General features: G+C 39.8%; 1 protein-coding gene across 1 annotated transcript in view; it reads left to right on the top strand.

Annotated features, from left to right (window-relative positions):
* The first annotated feature begins 660 nt into the window (after positions 1-660).
* Positions 661-26,450, top strand: part of tfr1b (transferrin receptor 1b) — a 40,127-nt gene continuing 14,337 nt past the window's right edge. The window contains exons 1-11 of the mRNA XM_084048079.1: positions 661-721; positions 7,122-7,172; positions 10,776-11,010; positions 12,225-12,450; positions 15,535-15,672; positions 19,185-19,269; positions 20,137-20,259; positions 21,718-21,813; positions 23,251-23,390; positions 24,424-24,593; positions 25,088-25,207. Of these exons, the coding sequence (XP_083904205.1) occupies positions 7,128-7,172; positions 10,776-11,010; positions 12,225-12,450; positions 15,535-15,672; positions 19,185-19,269; positions 20,137-20,259; positions 21,718-21,813; positions 23,251-23,390; positions 24,424-24,593; positions 25,088-25,207 (1,378 nt within the window). The 5' untranslated portion in view covers positions 661-721; positions 7,122-7,127. The remainder of the gene's footprint in view (positions 722-7,121; positions 7,173-10,775; positions 11,011-12,224; positions 12,451-15,534; positions 15,673-19,184; positions 19,270-20,136; positions 20,260-21,717; positions 21,814-23,250; positions 23,391-24,423; positions 24,594-25,087; positions 25,208-26,450) is intronic.

Below are 26,450 nucleotides of genomic sequence, written 5' to 3'. Positions count from 1 at the left end.
GGTGGAGTAGAAGTAAAAGTACTGAAAAATGGAAATACTCCAGTAAAGTAAAAAAATACCTCAACATTTTATGAGGTACCTCAACAAAAAATATTTTCGACATTTTCAATAAATAAATATGAATGAATGACTATCACATGAACCAGGCAACTTTAATATAGGATAGTCATTCACTGCAGTGTATGTCATCTAACTTCCGGTGCCAAGCCCTTCCTTTTTATCATCTCCTTGCTGCTACCGGGTTACCACCAGGGTTGCCATGTCCGCTCATTATAAGCGATTTCGGGCTTGTTTTAAGCTGCTTTATTTGGGGCTTCCGTCCTAATGTTATTTAATTAAACCAGTGGTTCTCAAAACATCTTCAAGTCAAGGGCCCCAGATTAATAAGTGTTTGTTGCCAGGGACCCCCAGATTAATATGTATTTGGTGCCAACCTGCCAGGGACCACCATACAAGATTTGTGTTCTTAACCTTTTTCAAAAATATATCCCAAGTTGTTCCCTTTTTTTCCAAGATACATGTTTTAAATTATTATCACACATATTTTCAAATAGCCAATAGTTCTCACTGAGACTGAGTCGCTTCTTTTTTTAGGCTTGTTTTCACAGACCTGGGTTTCCTTATTTCTATCTCATCATCTGGCAACACCGGTTTCACGACCATCAGGACAAGGTTGTCAGTCAGTGTAGCAGCGCGAGCGGTCTGCTTGTTCACTGTAAAGGTGAGATTAATAACAATATATAACCTTACAATGTAACATAATATAATATAATAATACAACCTTCTTAACGGTGATATTAACAAGCTGATACGGTCATTATCTTCATCATTTGATAAAGGTATTCTGTTTAAACAGAGGCTTAATGCACAGAAACCCTGAATCATCACAGTCATGGAACCACTTGTTCCTGGTGTGAGAATATTTTATATTTACGACCTCTACATCTACATAAACATTCACATTTACAATATAAAGTTCTGAACTCAGGGCCATAGATGTAACAAGTTAAAATGCTTGGGTTTAACTACCTTTATCTTCAGTATTGTTCAATAAAAAGCTTTTTAATCCGATTGCCGGTCATTTTCTCTGAATTTTCTCCATTTGCTTTCACTTATGCGCCTCTATCGGTTGGAAGGTGTATTGCACTCTGATACATTATATATCTAAAATTGAAAATGGCCGCCGATCGGATTAAAATTCTTCTTTATTGAATAATACGGAAGATTCGGGTACTTAGACCCAGGCGTTTTAACTTGTAACATCCGTGGCCGTGGGGTCAGCACTTTATATTTGAAATATGAACGTTTATGTCGATGTACGGGTTGTAAATGTTGTGACAGACGAGCGTCATGTGAACCATGGCTGTGTTTGAACAGTCTGTGGTTTGAATGCAGGGCATGGATCCAAGACTGACTGTCAGTCATGGATGAACTTCAACCTGGTGTTTGCACTTTCTCTCTTTCTGACCCGTACATCTACATAAAGGTTAATATTTCAAATATAAAGTGTTTACCTCATGACCACGGATGTTATAATTATGTACGGGTCCTCAGAAGTACCTGTATATTCAGTATTATTTAATAAAAATCATTTTAATCCGATCCATGGCCATTTTCTCATAGAGTTAAAACATATCAGAGGAGTGCAATACACCTCCCAACCGATAGGGTCACGCGCTTGAAAGCATAATGGAGGAAATGCGGAGAAAATGCCCACCAATCAGATTAAATTAAATTAAATAACAATAGTGAAGATACTGGAACTTCTGACGGTCCGTACATAATAATAACATCCGTGGTCATAAAGTAAACACTTTATATGTGAAATATGAACCTTTATGTAGATGTAGGGAGCAGAAAGGGAGAAAGTGCAAACACTATGTTGAAGTTCATCCATGACTGACAGTCATGCATCATTAGCTGTTAGCCTACAGGCTAAACTCATTCTATTGTGTTATCAGTGTAGTTACAGTAACTCAGCTATAATAATATACATGTATGTATCTGTTTGTCTTTCATATACAGTATGTTTATTATGTTGGTGTTTCTTGTACTTTATTATTCTGTCTCCACGAGGCTTTATGTTGAACACGTTTACTGACGTCAGAACCTGTCTGTCTGTCTGTCTGTCTGTCTCTCTGCCTGGGCTGGCAGACAGTGAGACAGGTTGGGTTGGCACAGTGAGAGAGACAGACAGACAGGTTCTGAGTTGACACACACACACACACACACACACACACACACACACACACACACACACACACACACACACACACACACACACACACACACACACACACACACACACACACACACACACACACACACACACACATGTTGACAGAGAACAGCAGTGACCTTGGTCTTGTGCAGTGGTGTAAAGTAACTAAGTACATTCACTCAAGTACTGTATTAAAGTAAAATGTTGAGGTATTTTTACGTTACTAGAGACGGTATTTAAAATTGTCAGTACTTTTACTTCTACTCCACTACGTCTCAGAGGCAAATATTGTGCTTTTACTCTATAATTATTTGAAAACTTTAGTTAATTTGTTGATTTTTATTTTATATATTATTACTAAACATACATTAACCACTTCAGCCCTATATACATTTTGGCCATTTGAAAATAGCCGATCTACAAGCTCACAATGCGTCGCATCGCGACACATTGTGAGCTTGTCGATCGGCTATTTTCAAACAATTTTTATACATTTTATACATTTGAAAGCTTGTGAAATGGGACATTCTGCACAATGAGTACTTTTACTTTTGGCACTTTAAGTGCATTTTGATGCCAATAATTGTATTGTACTTTTACTCAAGTAAATGTTTAATTCCGGACTCTTACTTGTAACAGAGTATTGTGTGTGTGTGTGTGTGTGTGTGTGTGTGTGTGTGTGTGTGTGTGTGTGTGTGTGTGTGTGTGTGTGTGTGTGTGTGTGTGTGTGTGTGTGTGTGTGTGTGTGTGTGTGTGTGTGTGTGTGTGTGTGTGTGTGTGTGTGTGTGTGTGTGTGAGAGATAGGTAGTTAGGGTATTTAAACAAGGCCATATAATTTGCAGCAGTTCCTTGCTCAGCCTTTTTAAAACACCATATCACGTATTAAAACACGACAAACAGTTATTACAGGTTTAAAGGGGTTTAGGGACCATGACCGACGCAATGTTTAAACTCTTTATTTTTTAAAATACAAATTTAGTACAGCACTGTTATTACCTGTAAGGCCTAAAGGGTCTGAAGATAGGATCATATTCTATGAGCCATAATGACCTCACATGTTGTTTGTCTGTAGTGGTGGAAAAACATACTCACATTTATTACTTAAGTAAAAGTATATAAATACAGCAGTGTAGAAATACTCTGCTACAAGTTAAAAAAGTCCAGTAATCAAAATTGACTTAAAAGTACCAGTAAAAGTATTCATTGTGCTGAATGTCCCATTTCACAAGTTCAAAATGTATAAAAAGTATAAATAATTTGAAAATAGCAGATCTACAAGCTCAAAACGCGTTGCGTCGCGCTGCGACGCGTTTTGAGCTTGTAGATCTGCTATTTTTGCTACTTTTGTGTGACAAAAGTTGCGTGGAAAAAGTGAAAACATGGAGATACGTGGTTTCTGCTCGACAACAACAATTATGCATTGTCTCCCTCTGGAGTGAGTGTGGAAATATAGTGGCCCTCTGCATCAGTAGTTTTCAACCAGTGGTCCGGACTCCGGGGACCACCAGTGGTCCTTGGGGCGGGGTACCAGGGGGTCCCCAGCTAAATCAGAATAATTTTAACAACTTAGCTTTTGGCTATTTTTTGAAAAATCTTGAAAATGTGTACATAGCCTTGAATATATATATTTTTTGTGTGAACATTTTTAACTCAAATCTTTGCTTCTGGGGGGTCCCTGGAACAAAACATTTTCAGATGGTGGTCCGCGGCCACACATATGCATCTCAATGTAGGGGTCCTTGGCATGAGATAGGTTGAAAACCACTGCTCTCTGCATCATTAAAGTTGCATCAGCCCTGCTGTAGAGCATCATGGATGGATTGATGCATATTTATTTCCTGAGAGACACTCAGCTCAGCACTGACAGGTAGAAGTGCTGCTCTGGTGTCTCTGCCAAATAACCCATTTCCTGTTTCCTGTGTGGAGCAGAAACATCACATCTTATCTCCATATTCTGGCTTTGTGCGTTTTTTTTTGTAAATTTTGTAAACGTCCTGCTTGATCCTAACTACAGCGTCACATAAATGAGCTTGTTGTCAATTATTTGTCCGAGCTCTTGTTTTATTGGATCTTGTTTATTCGATACACGTATTTGTTTTATCTCTTGCTCGTTTGATTTTCCTATTTGTCTCATCTGTTTAAGACAGTATGAAGCTGATATATTGCACTTTTACCTCAGCGCTAGGTATACTCTTAGTTGCTTGTTTTAGAAGAGAATGCACTTCAGACTTCTGGTGATTAGTAGTTTCGTTCCCTACCTATGTTCAATGCACTTATTGTAAGTCTCTTTGGATAAAAGCGTCTGCTAAATGACTGTAATGTAATGTAGATCTGCAACTTTTGCTATTTATTTGTCATATGAATCCTTTAAAAGTAACGGTTTGAGACAGATATGAGGTTTTCCACTCCGACAGAAACCATATAATTTATGCTTCAAGGTGTTGGTATAATGGCTACAACCCATTCATGCAAACACAAAGCTTTTTTTTTTACAGAAATGAAAATGCCCTGGATACAGTAGTGGAACAATTACTCACATTTTATTTTACTTAAGTAAAAGTATCAATATTGCAATATAAAAATGCTCTTTTCCCAAGTAAATGGCCTGTGTCTACCAAAAGTAAAAGTACTAAAATGTTTGAAAATACAGATCTACAAGCTGTTGTGAGCTTGTAGATATACTATTTTCAAATAGCCTAGGTATAACATGGGGATAAAGTGGTTAATGTATGTTTTACAATGTAGTAATGTATATCTGTAAAGTAACTAGTAACTCGAATTTTCAAATAATTGTAGTGGAGTAAAAGTACAATATTTTTTTCCTCTGAGATGTAGTGGAGTAGAAGTAAAAGTATTGAAAATTGGAAATGCCTCAGTAAAGTCAAAATACAAAGTACAGTACTTGAGTAAATGTACTTAGTTACTTTTCACCACTGCCTGGAAATATGTGGACATTGTGGTTAGTTGTCGGTTAGCTCTTACACATACAGTAAACCTTCAGTCTAGTAGTACAGTAGCTCTATTGTAACATGCATGGGTTCCAGGAACAAATAAACAGACTCCCTACCTGACTGGAAGTGACTGTAGATATTCCTACACGTCATCATCTAGTCTAATGTATTCTACGTCTGTCCATTAATCATCAGAGTGTCAAATGGCTTCACAGGCCCACTTACAGTAGAACAAGGAGACAGATGACAGACGAGCAAAGGAAAAACTCTTATTAGGGGGAAAAAATGAGGCACATTTTCACAGAACTTCACTTAAAATGTTTTTTTTGGGCTTCTTAAAAATAATAATTTAAGAAATAATAATTATATATATATATATATATATATATATATATATATATATATATATATATATATATATATATATATATATATATATATATATATATATATATATATATATATATATTCATAATTTTTCTTTATTATTTCAGGTTATTTTCTTTTCTGTTTGTTTTTATGAATTATTATTTTTCCCCTTGGAAAGACGCCACTGTTTGTGTCACAGAAGTGTTTGTAAATGAAACAGGGTTGTTATCATCACTGTAGTTATTCATGTTCCTGGCCTGTTTATCCTTCTTTCTTTTTCCCCCTTTTTTCCCCTCTTCTGCTTTCTGCTGTCTTTCTGCTTTTGGCAATAAAAACCTGCTTTTGTGACGCCAGGCCAACAAGTCAGACTGTGCATTTATAAATGCTTTAAGAGGCAAAGAAGAAGAAAACTTCATAATATCGTCTGTCGGGTGTAAAACCTCATTATATCCAAAACTGTCACTTTTCAGGATCCTAAGTAAAATATTTGAGTACTTTTTCCACCACTGGTGTGTTGTAGTGTGTTTGGTGGAGAGTCACCTTAAAGAGCATCAGGCTGTTTGAGCTTCAAGTTCAACTTGTCAGTTAGAGGCAGATTTGTCCATTTCCCGTTTCAACACCTGCGTTTGAGAAAGTAGCCTGTGGTCAGTGATGGAGGAAGTACTCGCATGTTTTACTCGAGGCCAAATGTATGTATGCATGGCCAAAATAGGGAAGCCAGAGTTCATGTGGTTAAAAGTTAACAAAGCAATGACGCTGTGAGTCTGTCTACTGTATGTAGTGTGCTTACACCTGGAATGAACACACCCTGTCTCTATGTCTCACGCACGCACGCACGCACATAATGTATGTTTTGTATACAAAGTAACTAAATAACTAAAGTTTTCAAATCATTGTAGTGGAGTAAAAGTACAATATTTGCCTCTGAGATGTAGTGGAGTAGAAGTAAAAGTACTGAACACTGGAGAAATACTCCAGTAAAGTAAAAAATAATACTCAAGTACAGTGTCTGAGTAAATAGTTACTTTACTTAGTTACTTTACCACCACTGTTATGTACACACACACACACACACACACACACACACACACACACACACACACACACACACACACACACACACACACACACACACACACACACACACACACACACACACACACACACACACACACACACACACACACACACACACACACACACACACACACACAGGTGTGTGACCCTGTCATCAGTAGGATTTAGTCAGTCAGTGTGTTGACAGAAAACAGTCTCACATCCCAGTCAGGACAGACGGGTGTCTGTGTGTCTCTCCTTATTATTTGGTCTTTGTTCTTCATTTTTACATTCATATTATTTTACCCTTTTTCTGTCTCTTTTATTCTCACTGTTTAGTTTCTGTGACTCCTGTTCCATTTTTTAAAATCATTTTTTGTATAATCTTTTTGCCGTCTCACTGCCCTTTTTTTGTTTCCCTGTTTTTTAACCGTCATTCTCCGCCTGCGTTGCGTTGGTGTGTAACTTCCTGCTCCGTTGTCACTCAGCCATAACCACTTCATCACCTCTTTTGTCTCCATCAGGAACACATGGCTTCAACCATGGAGCAGGTGAGATCTGCGTTTAACAACATGGTGAGTTGATTCCTGTCTGTTTGTTCATTCTGTGTGTTTGTTTTGTCGTTAAGGCATCGTTTGTCACTTTCTGTCCTGTTATGTTATGGTCAGTGGTGGAAAAAGTACTTTTTAACATTTATTCTACTTAAATAAAAGTATCAATACTGTGAAAAATGCTCTGAAAAATGCTCTGTTACAAGTAAAAGTCAGGAATTAAACATTTACTTGAGTAAAAGTGTAAATCAGAATGTGCTTAAAGTACCAAAAGTACACAGTACTCCTTATGCAGAATGTCCCATTCATGTATCATTTAGTAACAGAATGCTGACAATGTGTAGATGGAGAACATTGTGGTTTTATTCTTTAAATGTTTAAATTTTAGGGGTCCGGGACCCCTAGTTCCGGTAGGAGACACAAAGGAGACTCTTTGTGTCTCCTACCGGAACCGCTGCTGGTCATCAAATTATTGTCTTAGGAATGAGACAAAAACTACAACTACAAGTCTATATGGGGTGACACATAGTACAATACATCATTTTAGGGGTGAACTATCCCTTTAACACGAATCCTACACTGACAGCGCTGTCAAACAAGTCTATGAAACTATCTATGAAATCTATGGAAAAAGTTTAACCTGCAACACAGTTTTATACAATATGTAGTCAAAGTGGGGGTTCCTGCTTCATCTCTCTCTCAGCTAAGGGGTCCTTGGGCTGAAACATGTTGAAGACCCCTGTTATATATAAATACAGAAGGTTATGCAAAGAGGGGAAATAAAAATAAAACAATGTTTTAACCTTTTCCCCACCATCATCACACAAGATGGATGATAAGCAAGGAAATCCTTCATTCTATAGATCAGGGGGAATGTTTATCTGTTTAAGTATTTCAGGAAAGGCTTCCAGGAGACAGAATATGGTTTATTTTATTTCTAAGGAGGTCAAAATATAATATAATGTTCTTCCTTCCAGCCTAAAGAAGTACATAATATCTTTGATCCATCTTCAGTGTGATGGTGGTGTGGATACTTTCTGTTCTGAAAGTATTCTAGGTGTTTCTATCTCTTAGTTCTTAATCCACTCAATACGGGAAGGCAACTGTGTTGTTTTCAGATTTATTTGGCTATCAAAAAAATAGCCGATCTACAAGCTCATAGCGCGGCACCGGGTGCCGCGCTATGAGCTTGTAGATCTGCTATTTTTGGAAAAATCGTGAAGATTTGTGCAAATCTCTGAATATATATATATTCTTTTTAAAGACAACATTTTTAACTCAAATCTTTGCTTCAACATATAAACATATTTTGTTCCATGTAACAACATATTTTGAGATGGCGGTCCGCAGTCAAATACATATCATTTTGGGGGTCCTTGACATGAAACAGGGTTGAGAACCACTGATATTAAGTTTTTTCAATTGTTAGGATTTTGAAGACATTTGTAGAACCCCCAGAAGCAAAGATTTGAGTTATAAATGTTTGCTTTAAAAAAAACTGTGTGCGTGTGTGTGTGCACGTGTGTGCGTGTGTGCGTGCGCGCATATATATATATAGCCTATATTCAAAGATTCATGATTAAACAAATTGCAGATCTACAAGCTCATACGCTATGAGCTTGTAGATCTGCAATGTTTTGAACGACCAAAGAAATCTTAAAATGACACAGATCTGACACAGATCAGTCACCCCATGGAGACTTGAATTCATGGATATTTTATTTTTTGTCTCATTCCTAAACCAATTATTTGATGACCGGCAGAGGTTCCGGTAGGAGACACAAAGAGTCTCCTTTGTGTCTCCTACCGGAACCACTGCCTACCGGTTCCGCTGGCCATCAAATTATTGTCTTAGGAATTTGACATTTGGGTGAACTATCCCTTTAAGGAAGTACATTATATCTCTGATCCATCTTCAGTGTGATGGAGGTGTGGATAGTTTCTGTTCTGAAAGTATTCTAGGTGTTTTTATCTCTTAGTTCTTAATGTGTTCCAGTAAGGAAGCAGTAGGTGATGATGAACATGATAACAGCAGCTTATAAACACGTTTGACTTGACTGTCTGGCTGCTTGATAATTGTCTGAAATGTAATTAAGCTATGAGCTTGTAGATCTGCTATTTTTGAAGAAAAAAAACGTGCAACATTTGTGCAAATCTTTGAATATATATATATATATATATATATATATATATATATATATATATATATATATATATATATATATATATATATATATATATATATATATATATATATATTTTTTTAAAGCCAACATTTTTTACTCAAATTTTTGCTTCAACATATGAACATATTTTGTTCCCTGGAACAACATATTTTGAGATGGGGGTCCACGGCAAAATGCGTATCATTTTGGGGGGTCCTTGACATGAAACAGGTTTGAGAACCACTGATATTATAGCAGCATAAGTTCCCCCAGAAGCAAAGATTTGCATTAAAACAAAAAAAAATATATAGCCTATATTCAAAGATTCATGATTAAAGAAATAGCTGATCTACAAGTGCTATGAGCTTGCAGATCTGCAGTTTTTTTGAACAGCCAAAGAAATGTGAAAATGATGGACACACATGATAGCAGCAGCTTATGAATGTGTTTGACTTGACGGGCTGGGTGATAATTGTCTGAAATGTTTTTTTTTAACCTTGTGTATTACTCTCAGTGATGTGGAGAACAAAATTAGCTAATGATTTTTTAACATCCCCACCCACCCCCGTAATCTGCACTTTTTTGCATTACATTCTATTACATGTTATTAACCCATTAAATCCGGGAACGCATCTGTGTCATTTTTAGATTTCTTTGGCTATTCAAAAATGGCAGATCTACAAGCTCATAGCGCGGCAGCTTGTAGATCTGCTATTTTTTAATATATATATATATATATTTTGTGTGTGTGTGTGTGTGTGTGTGTGTGTGTGTGTGTGTGTGTGTGTGTGTGTGTGTGTGTGTGTGTGTGTGTGTGTGTGTGTGTGTGTGTGTGTGTGTGTGTGTGTGTGTGTGTGTGTGTGTGTGTGTGTGTGGCCTATATTCAAAGATTCATGATTAACCCATTGAGACCTGAAGCCGATTCTACATGTCTCCTAAATCTCAACAGTATTCTGAAAAACGTATGTTTCTATATCAGTGGTGCTCAATCTTTTTCATGTCAAGGACCCCCAAAATTATATGTATTTGGCCGCGGACCCCCGTCAAAATATTTTGTTCCAGGGACCCCCCAGAAGCAAAGATTTGAGTTAAAAATGTTTGCTTTAAAAATATATATATTCAAAGATTTGCACACATTTTCACGATTTTTCAAAAATAGCAGATCTACAAGCTCATAGCGCGGCACCGAGTGCCGCGCTATGAGCTTGTAGATCTGCTATTTTTGAATAGCCCAAAGTGTAAAATAATGCTTTTTTAGCTCAAATCTAAAAATGACACAGTTCCAGGTCTTAATGGGTTAAAACAAATGCAGATCTACAAGCTCATAGCTTGTTGAGCATTGAGTTAAAATGTTCGGTTTAAAAAAATACATATATATTCAAAGATTTGCACACATGTTCGTGATTTCAAAAATAGCAGATCTACAAGCTCTCAATCTCTATGTCTCTCTGTCTCTGTGCAGATAAACAGCGAGCGCTACAGCCGCTTCACCCTGCAGCCGCAGCAGGAGGCGGAGGGAGCAAGAAGCCACGCCCACGTGGAGGTCAAGCTGTCCAACGGCGTCGTGGACGACACGGCCACGGAGGAGGGGGAGGGGCCAGAAGGAGGCTCGCCGTCCTACCAGCCACACCCCCCCACACAGAGACGCCAGACGCTCTGCTTCATGGCCCTGGGGACCGCCATACTCTTCGTGGTCGGTATGTAACTCTGCCTCCTGCCTCAGTGGTTGAAAGTAACTAAGTACATTTACTGAAGTACTGTACTTAAGTACAATATTGAGGAACTTTTACTTTACCGGAGTATTTCCAATTTTCAGTACTTTAACTTCTACTCCACTACATCTCAAGAGGCAAATATTGTACTTTTACTCCACTACACTGATTTGAAAACTTGAGTTACTTTGTAGATTTTGATTATTATTACAAGACATACATTAACCACTTCAGCCCTTTATATATTTTTTGGCCATTTGAAAATGGCAGATCTACAAGCTCACAATGAGTCGTGATGCGACACATTGTGATCTACAGCTTGTAGATCTGCTATTTGGAACAGAAGTCTATCTACAGAAGCCAAATGGAAGCATGTTGCGCAGCGAAAGTAGCCGATCTACAAGCTGTCGATGCGCCGCCTGTAGATGGGCTTCTTACATAATGTGTTAATTGTTTAGGAAACTGTGCTGTTTCACACATTGCACATTAGGACTCAGTCAAGAGATTTTATTTAGCTTTATTGGGAATAACAATAGGGAAACATTGGATATAGACAATGTTGTTGACTGTAAGAGGCAGATTCTATATGCAGGTTCTGTAGGTCTAAACATCCAAATGTCAAAGCACTAGAGACAGAGTGACACAGAGACAGAGAGACACAGAGACAGAGAGAGACAGAGAGACATAGAGACAGAGAGACATAGAGACAGAGAGACAGAGAGACAGAGAGAGAGACAGAGAGACAGAGAGACAGAGAGACACAGAGAGACATAGAAACAGAGAGACAGAGAGAGAGACAGAGAGACAGAGAGACAGGGTGTGTTCATTCCAGGTGTAAGCACACACTACATACAGTAGACAGACTCACAGCGTCATTGTTTGTTAACATGAACTCTGGCTTCCCTATTTTGGCCATGCATACATACATAGATTCGGCCTGAAAATGTAAAAAGAAATTCAAGATTTTCTGACTTAACCGGCAGATCTACAAAAGTGCAGCCCTGCGAGTTTGTAGATCTGCTATTTTTTTTTCTTTTTTCGTGAAAATGTGTGCAAATCCTTGAATAGGATTCTTAATAGGACTAGTTGTCCTCACAGAATATGGGATCTAAAAACGTTGCCATGTTTAGTGTGAGAAATAAGCAACCTGGTAGGCTATATATGATACGGTGTATATCTTCTTTCCTTCCGTCTCCCAGGCTTTCTGCTGGGCTACGCCAGCCACGCCAGACCCCACCAGGGGGAGGCGGTGAGCTGCGCCACGCAGCAGGACGGGGACGTGGTCCCCGAGGACGGGGGGAGCCCGGCGGGGGGGGCGGCGGTGGGAGGGGACGCGTCCTCCTCTGAACCCGCTCTGGACTGGGACGACATCACACGCCTCCTGAAGGACAAGCTCCGCCCAGAAGCCTTCGAGGAGACTCTAAGGTCATTTACCATTACAAGTATTTGAAAAGTTTAGTTACTTTGTAGATTTAGATTGTTATTACAAAACATACATTAACCACTTCAGCCCTATAGTATACATTTCGGTCATTCGAAAATAGCCGGTCTACAAGCTCACATTGTGAGCTTGTAGAAAAACAAATGAGAAAGAGTTAAACAAATAAGTGTATCGACTAAATAAGATCCAATAAAACCATACAACAATAAAACAAGAGTTCGTACAACTAGTTAACAACAAGTAAGGCAGAGAGGAAGGGTGGTGTTTCCTGAAGAGGTGGGTTTTCAGCCTGCGGTGAAAGATGGGCAGTGACTCTGCTGTCCTGACATCAGTGGGAAAGTACATAAAGTATATTTTGATGCAGATACTTTTGTACTTTTACTCAAGTACATTACTTTTTACACCACTGGCACGCACGCACGCACGCACGCACGCACGCACGCACACACAAATTACACTGTAACCACCTGTGTTAACACAATAACAACGTGTAACCTCCTCTCTAAGCCTCTAAACATTGAAATGACTGGTTGGACCTCACATGAAGCATGTGTCACTTACACTGGTTATGACCTTCACTACGTCAGCATCACAACAACAACAGATCACTAGTTATGACCTTAATGTCAGCATCACAACAACAACAGATCACTAGTTATGACCTTAATGTCAGCATCACAACAACAACAGCTCACTAGTTTGAGGGGGATACATTTTCTCTAGGTCATTGGTTCTCAACCTGTGGGTCTGGACCCCCCAGGGGAGTCCTCAAATGATTGTGGAGGGGTCCCCAGATGATATCTTAATGTGCAACATTGTTCTCTCACTCAACAGTAAACAAAGCAACATACAGTATAAGTATATACAGGGTATATTTATACAGTTATAATGTAATGACTTTTAAGACCTTTTTATACCAAATTGGCCAAATAGTCAAATATTACATAAGAAAGAGGCAAACATTGTGAAAATAGTCGATCTGCAAGCTCACAACGCCTCACACTAAAATATATCTGTGGAACAGAGTCAAACTAAATGTAATGCCTCAACTCCTGCAATTCCAAGTGCTTGTCATTGTGGGGGGCCCCCAGTTCAAATATGATTATTTTGGCGGGTCCACAGTTCAAATATGATTATTTTGGCGGGTCCCCAGTTCAAATATGATTATTTTGGCGGGTCCCCAGTTCAAATATGACTATTTTGGGGGGTCCACAGTTCAAATATGATTATTTTGGCGGGTCCCCAGTTCAAATATGACTATTTTGGGGGGTCCACAGTTCAAATATGACTATTTTGGGGGGTCCACAGTTCAAATATGATTATTTTGGCGGGTCCCCAGTTCAAATATGACTATTTTGGGGGGTCCACAGTTCAAATATGATTATTTTGGCGGGTCCCCAGTTCAAATATGACTATTTTGGGGGGTCCACAGTTCAAATATGATTATTTTGGCGGGTCCCCAGTTCAAATATGACTATTTTGGGGGGTCCCCAGTTCAAATCCTACATATAATTAACAGAACGTCAGTCTGTCTGAAGTGCTTGGTTCTCCTCTGTGGCGGAAGCCATTGCTCTGCACTTCATGGTCATTCATCATTAGTAAACGCCCACCGTGATGAAGCCTGTTTTTCACGTTACCCACATTCAAGCTGTTTATTAGCCTTTTTCTAACTCTACGTGTACATGGTCCCCCAGGCTATGGGATTGGGATCAGTGTTGCCACATTTTGCCAGAGGAATAAGTAAGCAGGTCTATGAAAGCGATGCTCATATCCCCAACGGGTATGGACTAGTATGATTTAATTTGAGGGGTCCCCAGTTCAAATATGATGATCTTCGGGGCTCGCAGCCAGAAAGGTTTTCAGAACCAGTGCTCTAGCGGTGGAAAAGTCAAATCTTCCAGGATGAACCGTGATGTTATGTTAACGTATATCCAAGTGAATAAAGTATTTATCTCCCCATGCAGATCATACTGTGTGGTAACCGGCTGCTTTCATAACATTATGAACAAAGAAAAGCCTTTAAGTCTTATTTATAGTAAACTACAGTATGACCTTCAGGTATAGAGATTATCTTTAACATAATAGAACGGTAGTTTCCTGGAGAAGGAAAGCGTTCCATTGTGTTTAGTCATGGTGAAACAGACAGACTGATAACACATGGTTCTCATGGTTCACTAGTTTAGTCACTGTGTGTCAGGCAAAAGGTGGTTTCCTGTTGACATTATGAACACATAGATGTGGCACACCCCATTTTTTTCCGGAATTCAAAATTGTACTTACAGTAAAAGTACAAAAGTATTGGTATCAAAATGTGCTTAAAGTACCAAAGGTAGAAGGTACTCAAGTATGTAGAATGTTCCATTTAACACGTCTTCAAATGTATTACAAACCTTTGAAAATGGCTGATCTACAAGCTCACAATGCGTCGCATTGTGAGCTTGTAGATCTGCTATTTTCGAATGGCCAAAATGTGTATAGGGCTGAAGTGGTTTTGTAATAATAATCAAAATCCACAAAGTAACTAGTAACAAAGTTTAAAAATAATTGTAGTGGAGTAAAAGTACAATACTCCAGTAAAGAAAACGTATCTCAAAAGTGTACTTAAGTACAGTACTTGAGTAAATGTACTTATTTTCTTTACACTACTGCACAAGACCAGTACAATACACACAGTTATGAAACACTGAGTCATGTCTGTCAGCCAGCAATAACCCATGAAAAGGATCCCTGGCAAATAAGCCTTATTATAATTGCCCTTTATAACAAAAAATAGAAATTAAAAACACCTCAAATATTGTATTTATTTTAGAAATAGTTAATCTTTCACTCAATAGGGACCACTCCGGTCACACGTTGATGATGTCATTTGTCCATGTGTGGTCCAGCCCTATGCCATGTGCTAATAAAAAAACAACTTAATACTTCCTATTTATTACTTTTTTTATTTGTTTTATTAGCACATGCATTCCATCCATTCCTTCCTTAGGAATTCCAAAATGTTTACTTAAGTACAGTACTTGAGTAAATGTACTTAGTTACTTTACACCACTGGTCTGTTGTCTCTGTAGTCTCTTGGATAAGCCCAGCCGTGTAGCAGGAAGTGATGAAGACATGTCCCTGGGCAACCTCATCTACAACCAGTTCAAGAAACAGGAGATGGAGCCGTGGACGGACAAGCACTATGTCCAGCTTCAGACTCAGGACAGGTAAAATACGTGTGTGTGTGTGTGTGTGTGTGTGTGTGTGTGTGTGTGTGTGTGTGTGTGTGTGTGTGTGTGTGTGTGTGTGTGTGTGTGTGTGTGTGTGTGTGTGTGTGTGTGTGTGTGTGTGTGTGTGTGTGTGTGTGTGTGTGTGTGTTTTGTATGTACTTTTCGTCAGTGATTAAAGGTGGTCGACCAACAGTTTTAGTGGACTAAATGTACACTGACCTGTACAGTTCTGTACCTGGAATTAACTTCTAAATGTCTGTAAACTAAGAGTGCAATGTTTCATTCATAATACATTAAAGTTCACTATGTACTGTATGCACGTGTGTGTGTGTTCAGGGTAAGGTTGTGTATACTGTATGTCAGTGGTTCTCAAACTTTTTCATGTCAAGGACCCCCAAAATTGACACTTATTACTCCACGGACCCCCATTTGAAAGGATAAGCCAGGGACCCCCATAAGAGAAGATTTTTTACAGCTCTCTTGCAGTGATTCTCAACCATTTTAATTTCAAGGACCCCCAGTTTGACATGCATTTAGGCTACAGACCCCCATTTAATGGCATTTCTATCTCTGGGACCCCAATTCATATTGTAAAATCAATTTTAATTTAACTCTGAGAGTGGAACCAAATGGACCCGTTAGGGTCCATTTGGTTCCACTTGTACACTCTCAGAGTTACAGACCCATAAGGGTCCATTTGGTTCCCATCCATCATTTAGCTGGGGACCCCCTGGAACCCCCTCAAGTACCCCTGTGGGTCCCCGGACCCCACTTTGAGAACCAATGCTGTATGTAACGTGTGTGTGCGTGTGTGAGCGTGCGCGTGCGCTCTCAGGCAGAAACCTCTTATCTCCACTTTCTAACCTTCTGTGTTTTTTCGTAAATGAACGGCCCAACTTCATACTACCACAGCGTCACACAAAAGCAACAAAAGTAGCAGATCTCCAAGCTCGAAACCGCGCCGCATTTTGAGCTTGTAGATCTGCTACTTTTGTTAATTTGAATCCTGAAAAGTAACCGTTTTGGACACACACACGTACTGTACGTACAGTGTACCGTTAGATACAGTGTACCGAAATTACAAGCCGTGTGTGTGTGTGTGTGTGTGTGTGTGTGTAAACAGAAACAGAAAGATAAGACAAAATTCAATTGATTAAAGAAAGACAGACAACCAAACCCAAAGGTCTCTAACATGTATAACTATAAGCTAAAAAATAACATCTCACCACTGAAAACCCCTGACAGTGACAGCATAGAAAATGTTCATCATATGAACACAAAGTATGCCAACCAATACCACAGAGGGTTGCTTTAAAGGTGTGTGTGTGTGTGTGTGTGTGTGGGGGGGGGTGACCAAAGTTTCCACCTTCAACCCTGAGACCTTTTATATTGAAACCTCGATCATGTCAAGAAACTCCCAACACACATGAGAATGTAAACCTACACTAACTGTTTCTAACCTTTTAACTAACTATTAGCCCATTAAGACGGGGAACGCATCTGTGTCATGTTAAGATTTATTTGGCTATTCAAAAATAGCAGATATACAAGCTCTTAGCGCGGCACAGAGTGCCACGCTATGAGCTTGTAGATCTACTATTTGTTATTTTTTATCGTAACATTTTTGCTTCTGGGAATTCTACAAATGTCTTTTAAATCCTAACAGTTGCTATAATATCAAGTCAAGTATTCGGCCGCAGACTCCCCAAAGACTTGCAGCAATTCTCAACATTTTTCAAAAATAGCAGATATATGAGCTTGTATATTTGCTATTTTTGAATAGCCAAAGAAATATTAAAATGACACAGATGCCTTCCCGGCCTTAATGGATTAACCCATTTCCGGCGGGAAACCTATTTGTAACAATACCTTGGAGCACAGGTCTCCGCCAGGTCAGGTAGGTTATTGTGGCCTCCTGGTGGCGCTATAATAGGCCAATGTGAAAAGGGTGGCATTTCTTCTTAGGCCTTTCAATGGGACACTGCATTCATGATTTGAGGCATTTTGTTCCAAAAATGTGTTTTGCTAAATTAGACCTGCTGGTGGCGCTATAAAGGCCAATGTGAATGTGAAAAGGGGGGCATTTCTTCCTCGGCCTAGTGGGAATCTGCATGCAAACTTTCACGGAAATTGCACACTGCATTCATGTTTTGAGGCATTTTGTTTAAAACTGACCAATCCTGCAAACTTTGGAAGCCACTGTAAGCCAAATAGGATGGAATATGAAATATCAGACAGATCCATCAGAATCACATGACTATGGAGATGCAGTGTACCAATTTGCGTGTTTTTTGGACAGAATCTGAAGGAATATTTTACATAAGTCGGCCTTCTGGTGGCGCTGTAAAAAGCAGATGTGAAAAATGCAGTCCAATGTTTTTCCTTGGCCTCTAGGGAGTGTGCGTGCAAAGTGTCACGCAGATCGGTTGCAGTTATAGTTAAAAATGCAAATCGGCCAGTTATAGCACCACCATGAGGCTGATTTGAAAATGTTCAAGTGGCATTTCTTCCTCGGCCTAGTGGGAATGTGCGTGTGCAATTTTATGGAAATGGCAAGCTGCGTTCATGATTGGAGGCAGTTTGTTCAAAACGGACCAATCCTGCAAAGTTTGGAAGCCAACCTTAGCCAATGAGGATGCAATATGGGAAATCGGACAGATCCGGGTTGATCACATGACTATAGAGATACTGTGTACCGATTTGCATGACGTTTGGTTAAAAGCTGTAGGTGTAATGGGAAAAAATGGGTTTTGTTCAAATCGGCCTCCTGGTGGCGCTATAACAGGCCCATGTGAAAAATGTGGGGCAGAGGTTCTGAATTGGCATCCAGGGAGTGGGTGTGCACAGTTTCGCAGCGACCGAGCCAACGGTGCCGGAGATTAGCTGGTAACACACAGACAGGACACACACACGGACGGAAGGACGGACGGAGGGTAAAACATACTCTCTCGCCATGCCTTTCGGCCTGGCGGAGACAAAAACACATCCTCCTGTTGTGTAAATATATGTGATATTATACAGTTATAGGTCGTCTTCCATCTTTCTTTCTTTCTTTCTTTTTCCTTTATTTATTCAGGGAAACCCATTGAGAGCAAGCTCTCTTGCCCTGATAACAAACATTTGAATCACATTACAATGTCACAACTAATTTAACAATAAAGCCAAAAAGAAAAGCAGAAGCATAAAACAACATTAAAATAATCGCAAAAGGCGGTGAATCAATACAGTGAGGACATGGATAACAACACAGAAACATTTTAGCTCCAGACCCAAAGGAGAAGTTTGATGTCGGCCCCGGGACCCAAACTTGTGAAAATAGCCGATCTACAAGCTCACAACGTGTGACGCTAAAACTGTGAACAAAATGTGGGACATTTTTGAAAATCTTTTGAAATGTTAATAACAAAAGAAAGAGTCACATTTACTTGCATTTACTCCCGCGACCCGCAGATGGGTCCGGTGGATTAATGGTGTCCGCCTGTTTTATCTTCTCTCTCTCTGATTGGCAGCAAGCGTCCGAACCGCGTCCTGATTGGCTCAGACGTGCTGGAGCCCAAGGGTTACCTGGCCTACAGTGCAACAGGAACCGTGGAGGTGAGTCTGCAACGGTGTTACTTTTTAAGTCGTTTTTAGTCTTTTGAATAAAATCACATTTAGTTTTAGTCATCTGAAATGTTTCAGTGTTAGTCTAGTTTTAGTCATCTGAAATGTATTAGTGTTAGTCTAGTTTTAGTCGACTAAATATATCATAAGATTCTAGTCAATTAAATTCTACAGTTGATTTAGTCAACTAAAATGTATTTTGGCCACAGGGGCGTCAATTGGGTATGGCAAGGTATGGCAGGTGCCAAAAAATCATGAATAGTAGCCTAATGCAGGTGTAAGACCATTGTGTTTGTATTGTGTTATAGGTATAATGCATAGTTTTCTATGCATTTTTGGGTTTTTTTGGGGCCGTGCCGCTTTGCTGCACGCCCAGGATACGTGTCCCTTATTTTAATCTCTGGGAGTTGCCAACCCTAACCTTGCCATACCTTAGCTTTTTGCTGAACTGATGCCACTGTTTGGCCGTAATGGCTGATTCACACTGTGCCGAAAATAGTCGATATATTTGGTCGACTATTTTCAGAGCGTGACAGTCGAGCATAAAATGACTTGTCTAAGCTCTACTGGATGAGTGAGTTTTAGTCATTATGGCTTACTTTTTATTTAGTTTTTATGTACTTTTTGTCAGTGATAAAAGGTGGTCGACCAACATTTTTCGTCACAGTTTTAGTCGACTAAATGTACACTGGTCTGTACAGTTCTGTACCTGGAATTAACTTCTAAATGTCTGTAAACTAAGAGTGCAATGTTGCATTCATAATACATTAAAGTTCACTATGTACTGTATGTACACGTGTGTGTGTTCAGGGTTAGGTTGTGTATATGTAACCTGTGTGTGTGTGTGTGTGTTTTCAGGGTAAGGTTGTGTATGGTAACTACGGGCGTCCAGAAGACCTGGCTGTCCTTCAGAAGAACAACGTTGAGCTGAAAGGTTGTGTGATGTTGCTCCGTGCTGGACTCCTCCCCTTTGCACAAAAGGTGTGTGTGTGTGTGTTTAAACCTAACCCACATGATTTTGGGGGGGTCCCCAGATGATTAGCTTAACCCTCTGTCATTTTAAGATTTATTTGGCAAAAATAGCACGCTATACTGAGCTTGTAGATCTGTTATTTTTTTTTGAAGAATTGTGAAAATGTGTGCAAATCTTTGAATATATAGAAAATCTATTTTTTTAAGTCACATCGTTGCTTCTGTATAACATTTTTAGATGGGGGGGGGGGGGGGTTGGGTTAAAAATGTTTGCTTTAAAAAAACATACATATTCAAAGATGTGCACACATTTTCACCATGTCATTTTTTTTGTGAACTATCCCTTTAATGTGCAACATTGTTTTCTCACTCAACAGTAAACAAATCAACATACAGTATACAGTTTATGTATACAGGCCATCTGCATGTTTATAAAGAGACCATTTAATTACTTTTAAGACATTTTGAATACCTCTGAAATGAATGTGTCAAAACTAATCAACAAACTATACCATAAAACAATTGTCAAATATTAATTATGAAAGAGGCAAACTGTCTTTTTAATTAGCTGATCTACAAGCTCACAACGCCTCCCATTGCGAGGCTTTGTGAGCTTGTAGATCTGCTATTTTAAAGACAAAGAAAACTATTGTCGATTAAATATAACTTAACATGGACATTTGCCTTTGGTACATTGGTATCCACTAACAATATTCAAACTAGATGTAATGCCTCAACTCCTACGATGCCAAGTGTTTGTCAGGGTGGGGGGTCCCCAGTTCACATATGATTATTTGAACTGGGGACCCCCAGGCCTGAAAAGGTTGAGGACCCCTGCCATTATAGGACCGTGTTGCTTTCTGCCTACAGGTTTAACAATGTTCAGAAACTCATGGTTATTTTACAGACGCAACAAAGCATGTTCCTCTTGTTTTAACGGCAAACCAGCATCCTTCTATGTTGCATTACTGCCATCTTCAGGAACTACGGTAGTGTTCATTGTGTCTTAAACTCAAGATGAAGATTTTTACATTCAAATTGTGCTTGGTTTGAGTTAGTTTTGCATGGGTCATTGTAGTTTTTAATTGTGGTATCAGCTGTGAGCTTTTAGATCGGCTATTTAATTGAAAAAAGTATTGAAAAGTACAGTACTCGAGTAAATGTGCTTAGTTACTTTACAGCTTTTGCCATATCACGTTTATACCCAGAACCCATTTGGATGGCTATAAGTGAAACAAGAAATGAACTGAATATTATAATAACTACAGTGAGTTTGCAGAGTTTGTGCTTTGATACACACATCGATGGATTAAATTACTCAGTCACCAACACTTAGTCATTAGGATTCCATATGAAGTCAGGAAATATGTTGCGCATCGAAAATGGCCGATCTACAAGCTGTCTGTGACGCATTGAGAGCTTTGCATCGTGTGTTCATGACCTGTGTATCATGTGTTCTCCTGTCAGGTGTCCAATGCTGCTGAGCTGCAGGTCTCTGCTGTCCTCATCTACCCAGACCCTCAGGACTACAGCTACCAGGCTCAGACTGAACTCTACGGCCACGTAAGTCCAACTATTTACCACTCATATGTATGTACACTACAGTACCAGTGCCTGTACACCCCCCCACCCTCCTTACCAATTACTAGGGGCGGGAATTGGTAGGTACCTGACGATTCAATCCGATTCCGAGGGCTACGATTCAATTAAATTGCGATTATTGCGATTCACGATTCATTTACTTCCATTATATTTTATTTATAATAAAAACTAATGGAAGAGATGTGTCACAGTCAGCTGGAAGATTATATTTGCCAACATCAACAATTGCAGAAAACCAACAAGAAAATAAACAAGTCCTTATTTGTAAAATAATACTGACTTATAACAAAGGCTTCTCAATATTCTGATAACCAACCAAAATATGGCTGCTGCTCTGTGCAATTAATGATATGATGAAAAAAAGAAACTATATATATATATTTTTTAATAATCTATTTTTTATTTTAATAATGGATTCTATAATCGTCCATGTCCGAATCACGGTTAATTGCTGAATCGATTACATTTTCCACCCCTACTAATTACTATATTTTTATGGCGTCAAACTTTCTCCTCGATTTCAAAGTTGTGATTAAAGGAGTAGTTCACCCAAGTTCACCCTACTTATTTTCTATCAATTACACACCCCATGAAGCCTTGAATTCATGGTGATTCTTTTTTTTTTGTTGTTTTTTGTCACATTCCTGAGTCAATAATGAAATGAGCGGGTCATCGGTCAGGGTTAGGGTCTCTTTGAGACTCCGTCGGTCATCAAATGATTGTCTCAGTAAGCCAACAGTTTTCTCATGTATATATTTTTTCTCTCTCAATCATTCATTATCCCCATGTGGAGTTGGCATGACAAGCATTCTTATATTGGCAAAGCATTACATACAGTATGATACAAATTAGTGTTCATCCATTGTCCCTCATGTTGTGACAGGATGCTATATAAGTTGCTGCCAACCTTGAACATTGGGCGTTCTCAATAAGTAGAGGATTGCCTGGATAGAGTCAAACTGTGTCTTTTGTTTTAGTTATTTCTGTGAATTTAGGATAGTAATCTTCTCTTACTCTTTGACTGCTCACTGAATCTGTACATTTTACAATCTCTCTCTCTCACTCACTCACTCACTCACTCACTCACTCACTCACTCACTCACTCACTCACTCACACACGCACACGCACACGCACACGCACACGCACACACACAGCATGCCGGCTCTATCCAAAGTGACGGTCGCTCTCTTGTTGAAACCAATGCTCGCTTGACCACGATGAGCGTCGGAACGCTTTGAAATAGCTGGTTTCCTGTGAGAAGAGTTGTAGATCTGATAGGTGTGTGTGTGTGTGTGTGTGTGTGTGTGTGTGTGTGTGTGTGTGTGTGTGTGTGTGTGTGTGTGTGTGTGTGTGTGTGTGTGTGTGTGTGTGTGTGTGTGTGTGTGTTCTCCTCTCAGGTCCATCTGGGTTCAGGAGACCCGTACACCCCAGGGTTCCCGTCCTTTAACCACACCCAGTTCCCTCCCACCAGGTCGTCCGGTCTGCTCTCCATTCCGGCACAAACCGTCACGGCCCAAATGGCCGCCACTATTCTAACGTAAGGGCAAAGGTCAATGTGCTTTTCACTATCAAAATATTCTTAAAGTACCAAAAGTAAAAGTACTAATGTTTGAAAATAGCAGATCTACAAGCTCACGACACCTCGCACTGGGTACAAAGTAACTCAAATAAATGTAGTGGAGTAAAAGCACAGTATTTGCCTCTTGAGATGTAGTGGAGTAGAAGTAAAATTATTGGAAATTGGAAATTACTTCAGTAAGGTAAAGAATACCTCAAAATTGTACTTAACTCACCGATGTAACATGTCTGGCCCATAACGATAACCACATTGCTGTTATGGTCCATAACCCATATTTACCAATGTTGAATAACTGTGTAAAGACTAGTTCAAATGCTGTCCTTTCTGAAAACGAGCTTGAAGATCTGCTATTTTTGGAGCGCGACACCCGCACACAACCAAGCATGAAATGACTAGTCTTAGTTCTACTGGATCTCTTCTCCACTATTCCCTCTCTAACATTTTCATCTAGTTTGTATTTTAACTCACTGCCAGCATTGCCAGAATTATTTCAGAATGATGTTGTCCCAGTGCCAGCGTTTTTTTCACAGAAAACAAAAAGTGCCTAAGAAGCGAGATACAGCCTTTTTCAGTTCTAAGTTAAACAAGGAGTGGATGGAGCTGCAAATCTTCAGATGATGATAGCTTGGGTTCTGAACATGTTTTTTTTTACACTAATTTTTCAAAAACACGTCAAACACGTCATTGGCACGTTGAGCCATAGCGGTAAAAACACGTGAAACACGTTAATGGCACTCAATGAGTTAACATTCAATACATTTATTCATAGTTCTACTCATCATTAGTTCGCTTAGTTTTTATACATTTTTTGTTACGTTTTCGTCAGTGAAAAAAGGTACCTTGACGAACATTTTTCATGTCATCGTTTTAGTCTATGAAATGAACACTGTTCTCTCTCTCTCTCTCTCTCTCTCTCTCTCTCTCTCTCTCTCTCTCTCTCTCTCTCTCTCTCTCTCTCTCTCTCTCTCTCCCCCCCCCCCCCCCTCTACAGTCAGACATGGGGTCCAGAGGCAGACTCCAGCAGTGGGTTCAGAGGCAACATGGCGGGCGTGTCCTACACTCTGGGAGGGGTCACCAACGTCACGGTGGAGGTCAACAACGTGCTGGTCAACCAGGACATCCACAACGTGTTCGGAGTCATCAAGGGCTTCATCGATCCTGGTAGGACTTATGCTAATGACCTGTATATGATATAAGATAAATAACTCTGTGACCTCTGTTCTCTATAGCGAGGGTTCCCAAAACCTTTCAGGCCGTGACCCCCCCAAAATGATCATATTTGAACTTGGGGACCCCCCAATATAATCATATTTGAACATGGGGACCCCCCAACCTGACAAGCGCTCGGTAATTGTAGGCATTACATTTAGTTTGACTCGGTTCCACAGATAAATATTGTGAAAATAGTGCCGATTTTTTTTGCAAATCTTTGAATATATTTATGTTTTTAAAGCGAACATTTGTAACTCAAATCTTTGCTTCTGGGGGTCCCTGAAACAAAACATCTTGAGATGGGGGTCCTTGAGATGGGGGTCCGCGGCCCAAATACAAACTGTATCTACAAATGTTTTCTAAATCCTAACATTATGTTGCTATATCAGTGGTGCTCCAACTGTGTGTGTGTGTGTGTGTGTGTGTGTGTGTGTCATTAACAGACCGGTACGTTGTGCTGGGAGCCCAGAGAGACGCGTGGGGCAGTGGTTATGCCAGAGCTACGGTGGGCACAACTCTTCTGCTGGAGCTGGCCAAGGCTGTCCATGCCATGGTGGAGACAGGTAACTAACACACACACACACACACACACACACACACACACACACACACACACACACACACACACACACACACACACCCCCTTATGCCATGGTAGAGACAGGTAACTCACACACACACACACACACACACACACACCCTTATGCCATGATAGAGACAGGTAACTAACACACACACACACACACCCTTATGCCATGGTAGAGACAGGTAACGCATGCACGCACGCACGCACGCACGCACGCACGCACGCACGCGTACCATGACGTGTGCACACACACACACACACACACACACACACATCATGGTACAGACAGGTAACTAACACACACGTGATTTTCATCAACGGTTCTCAAACTTTTTTTGTGTCAAAGGACCCCCACATTGATATGTATTTGGCGGGGACCCCCAGAAGACAAGATTTGTGTCTCTAAATGATTGACAATTCTAAAAAAGAAACATTGGCAAGACCTTTCAAAAAATGTCAAATACTTATCAGATGTACAAGCTCACATCTGCTGTTTACTGTAGAGCAGAATATAAAATATGGATCAAGTGGTTAACATTAGTGTGATGCTATGTTAGCTAATTTAGCTGCCCCCCCCCCAAAGACCCCTGGGGGTCCACACTTTGACAATATTTGGTCTTTTTTAGCGGCGCTAGCCGCTCTATACCTTTAGGTATAGAGCGGATCCTGCTCTATACCTGACTTTGTCCGTGTTCACCGTCATCCACACACATTAATATCATAGACTGTAAAAAGAAATGGACGAAGGGAACGGTGACGTCACCCATTGGTTTCTACAGACCGTAAATGAAGCCGATTGTTCAGGAACGTACAATCCGCCATCTTTAATATATACCATTGGGCACGCCGGAACTCAAACGCTATTGGTTGAGACCAGACATGTGACCAGGGAACCGGAAAACAATCCCCAATGAATGCTATTGGTTGTGTAGGTTGTCAATCAAGAGTGGGGGCGGGGAACGAATGCTATTGGTTGTGTAGGTTGTCAATCAAATCATCCCGCTCCTCCTGGAGCATAGCCTACTTTATCGTATATAAAATAAATGGGACCATAATTTACCAAAACGCATATCCTGATGATTGAAAGGAGACTTTAAACTAGCAACTGGAAGCATATAGTATTTATTTATTAAGGTAAGAAAATCTAGTCTAAAGTTCGTCAAAAACCCACCCGCTTACAATGAGAGAATATTCTTTGTGACACCTGCAGCCACCTACTG

The sequence above is a fragment of the Gymnoscopelus microlampas genome, assembly GCF_963454915.1.
Source record: "Gymnoscopelus microlampas genome assembly, chromosome: 22".
NCBI classification, from domain to species: domain Eukaryota; kingdom Metazoa; phylum Chordata; class Actinopteri; order Myctophiformes; family Myctophidae; genus Gymnoscopelus; species Gymnoscopelus microlampas.
Note: the sequence above shows the minus strand (reverse complement) of the source record. Positions and strands in the feature narration are given on the sequence as shown.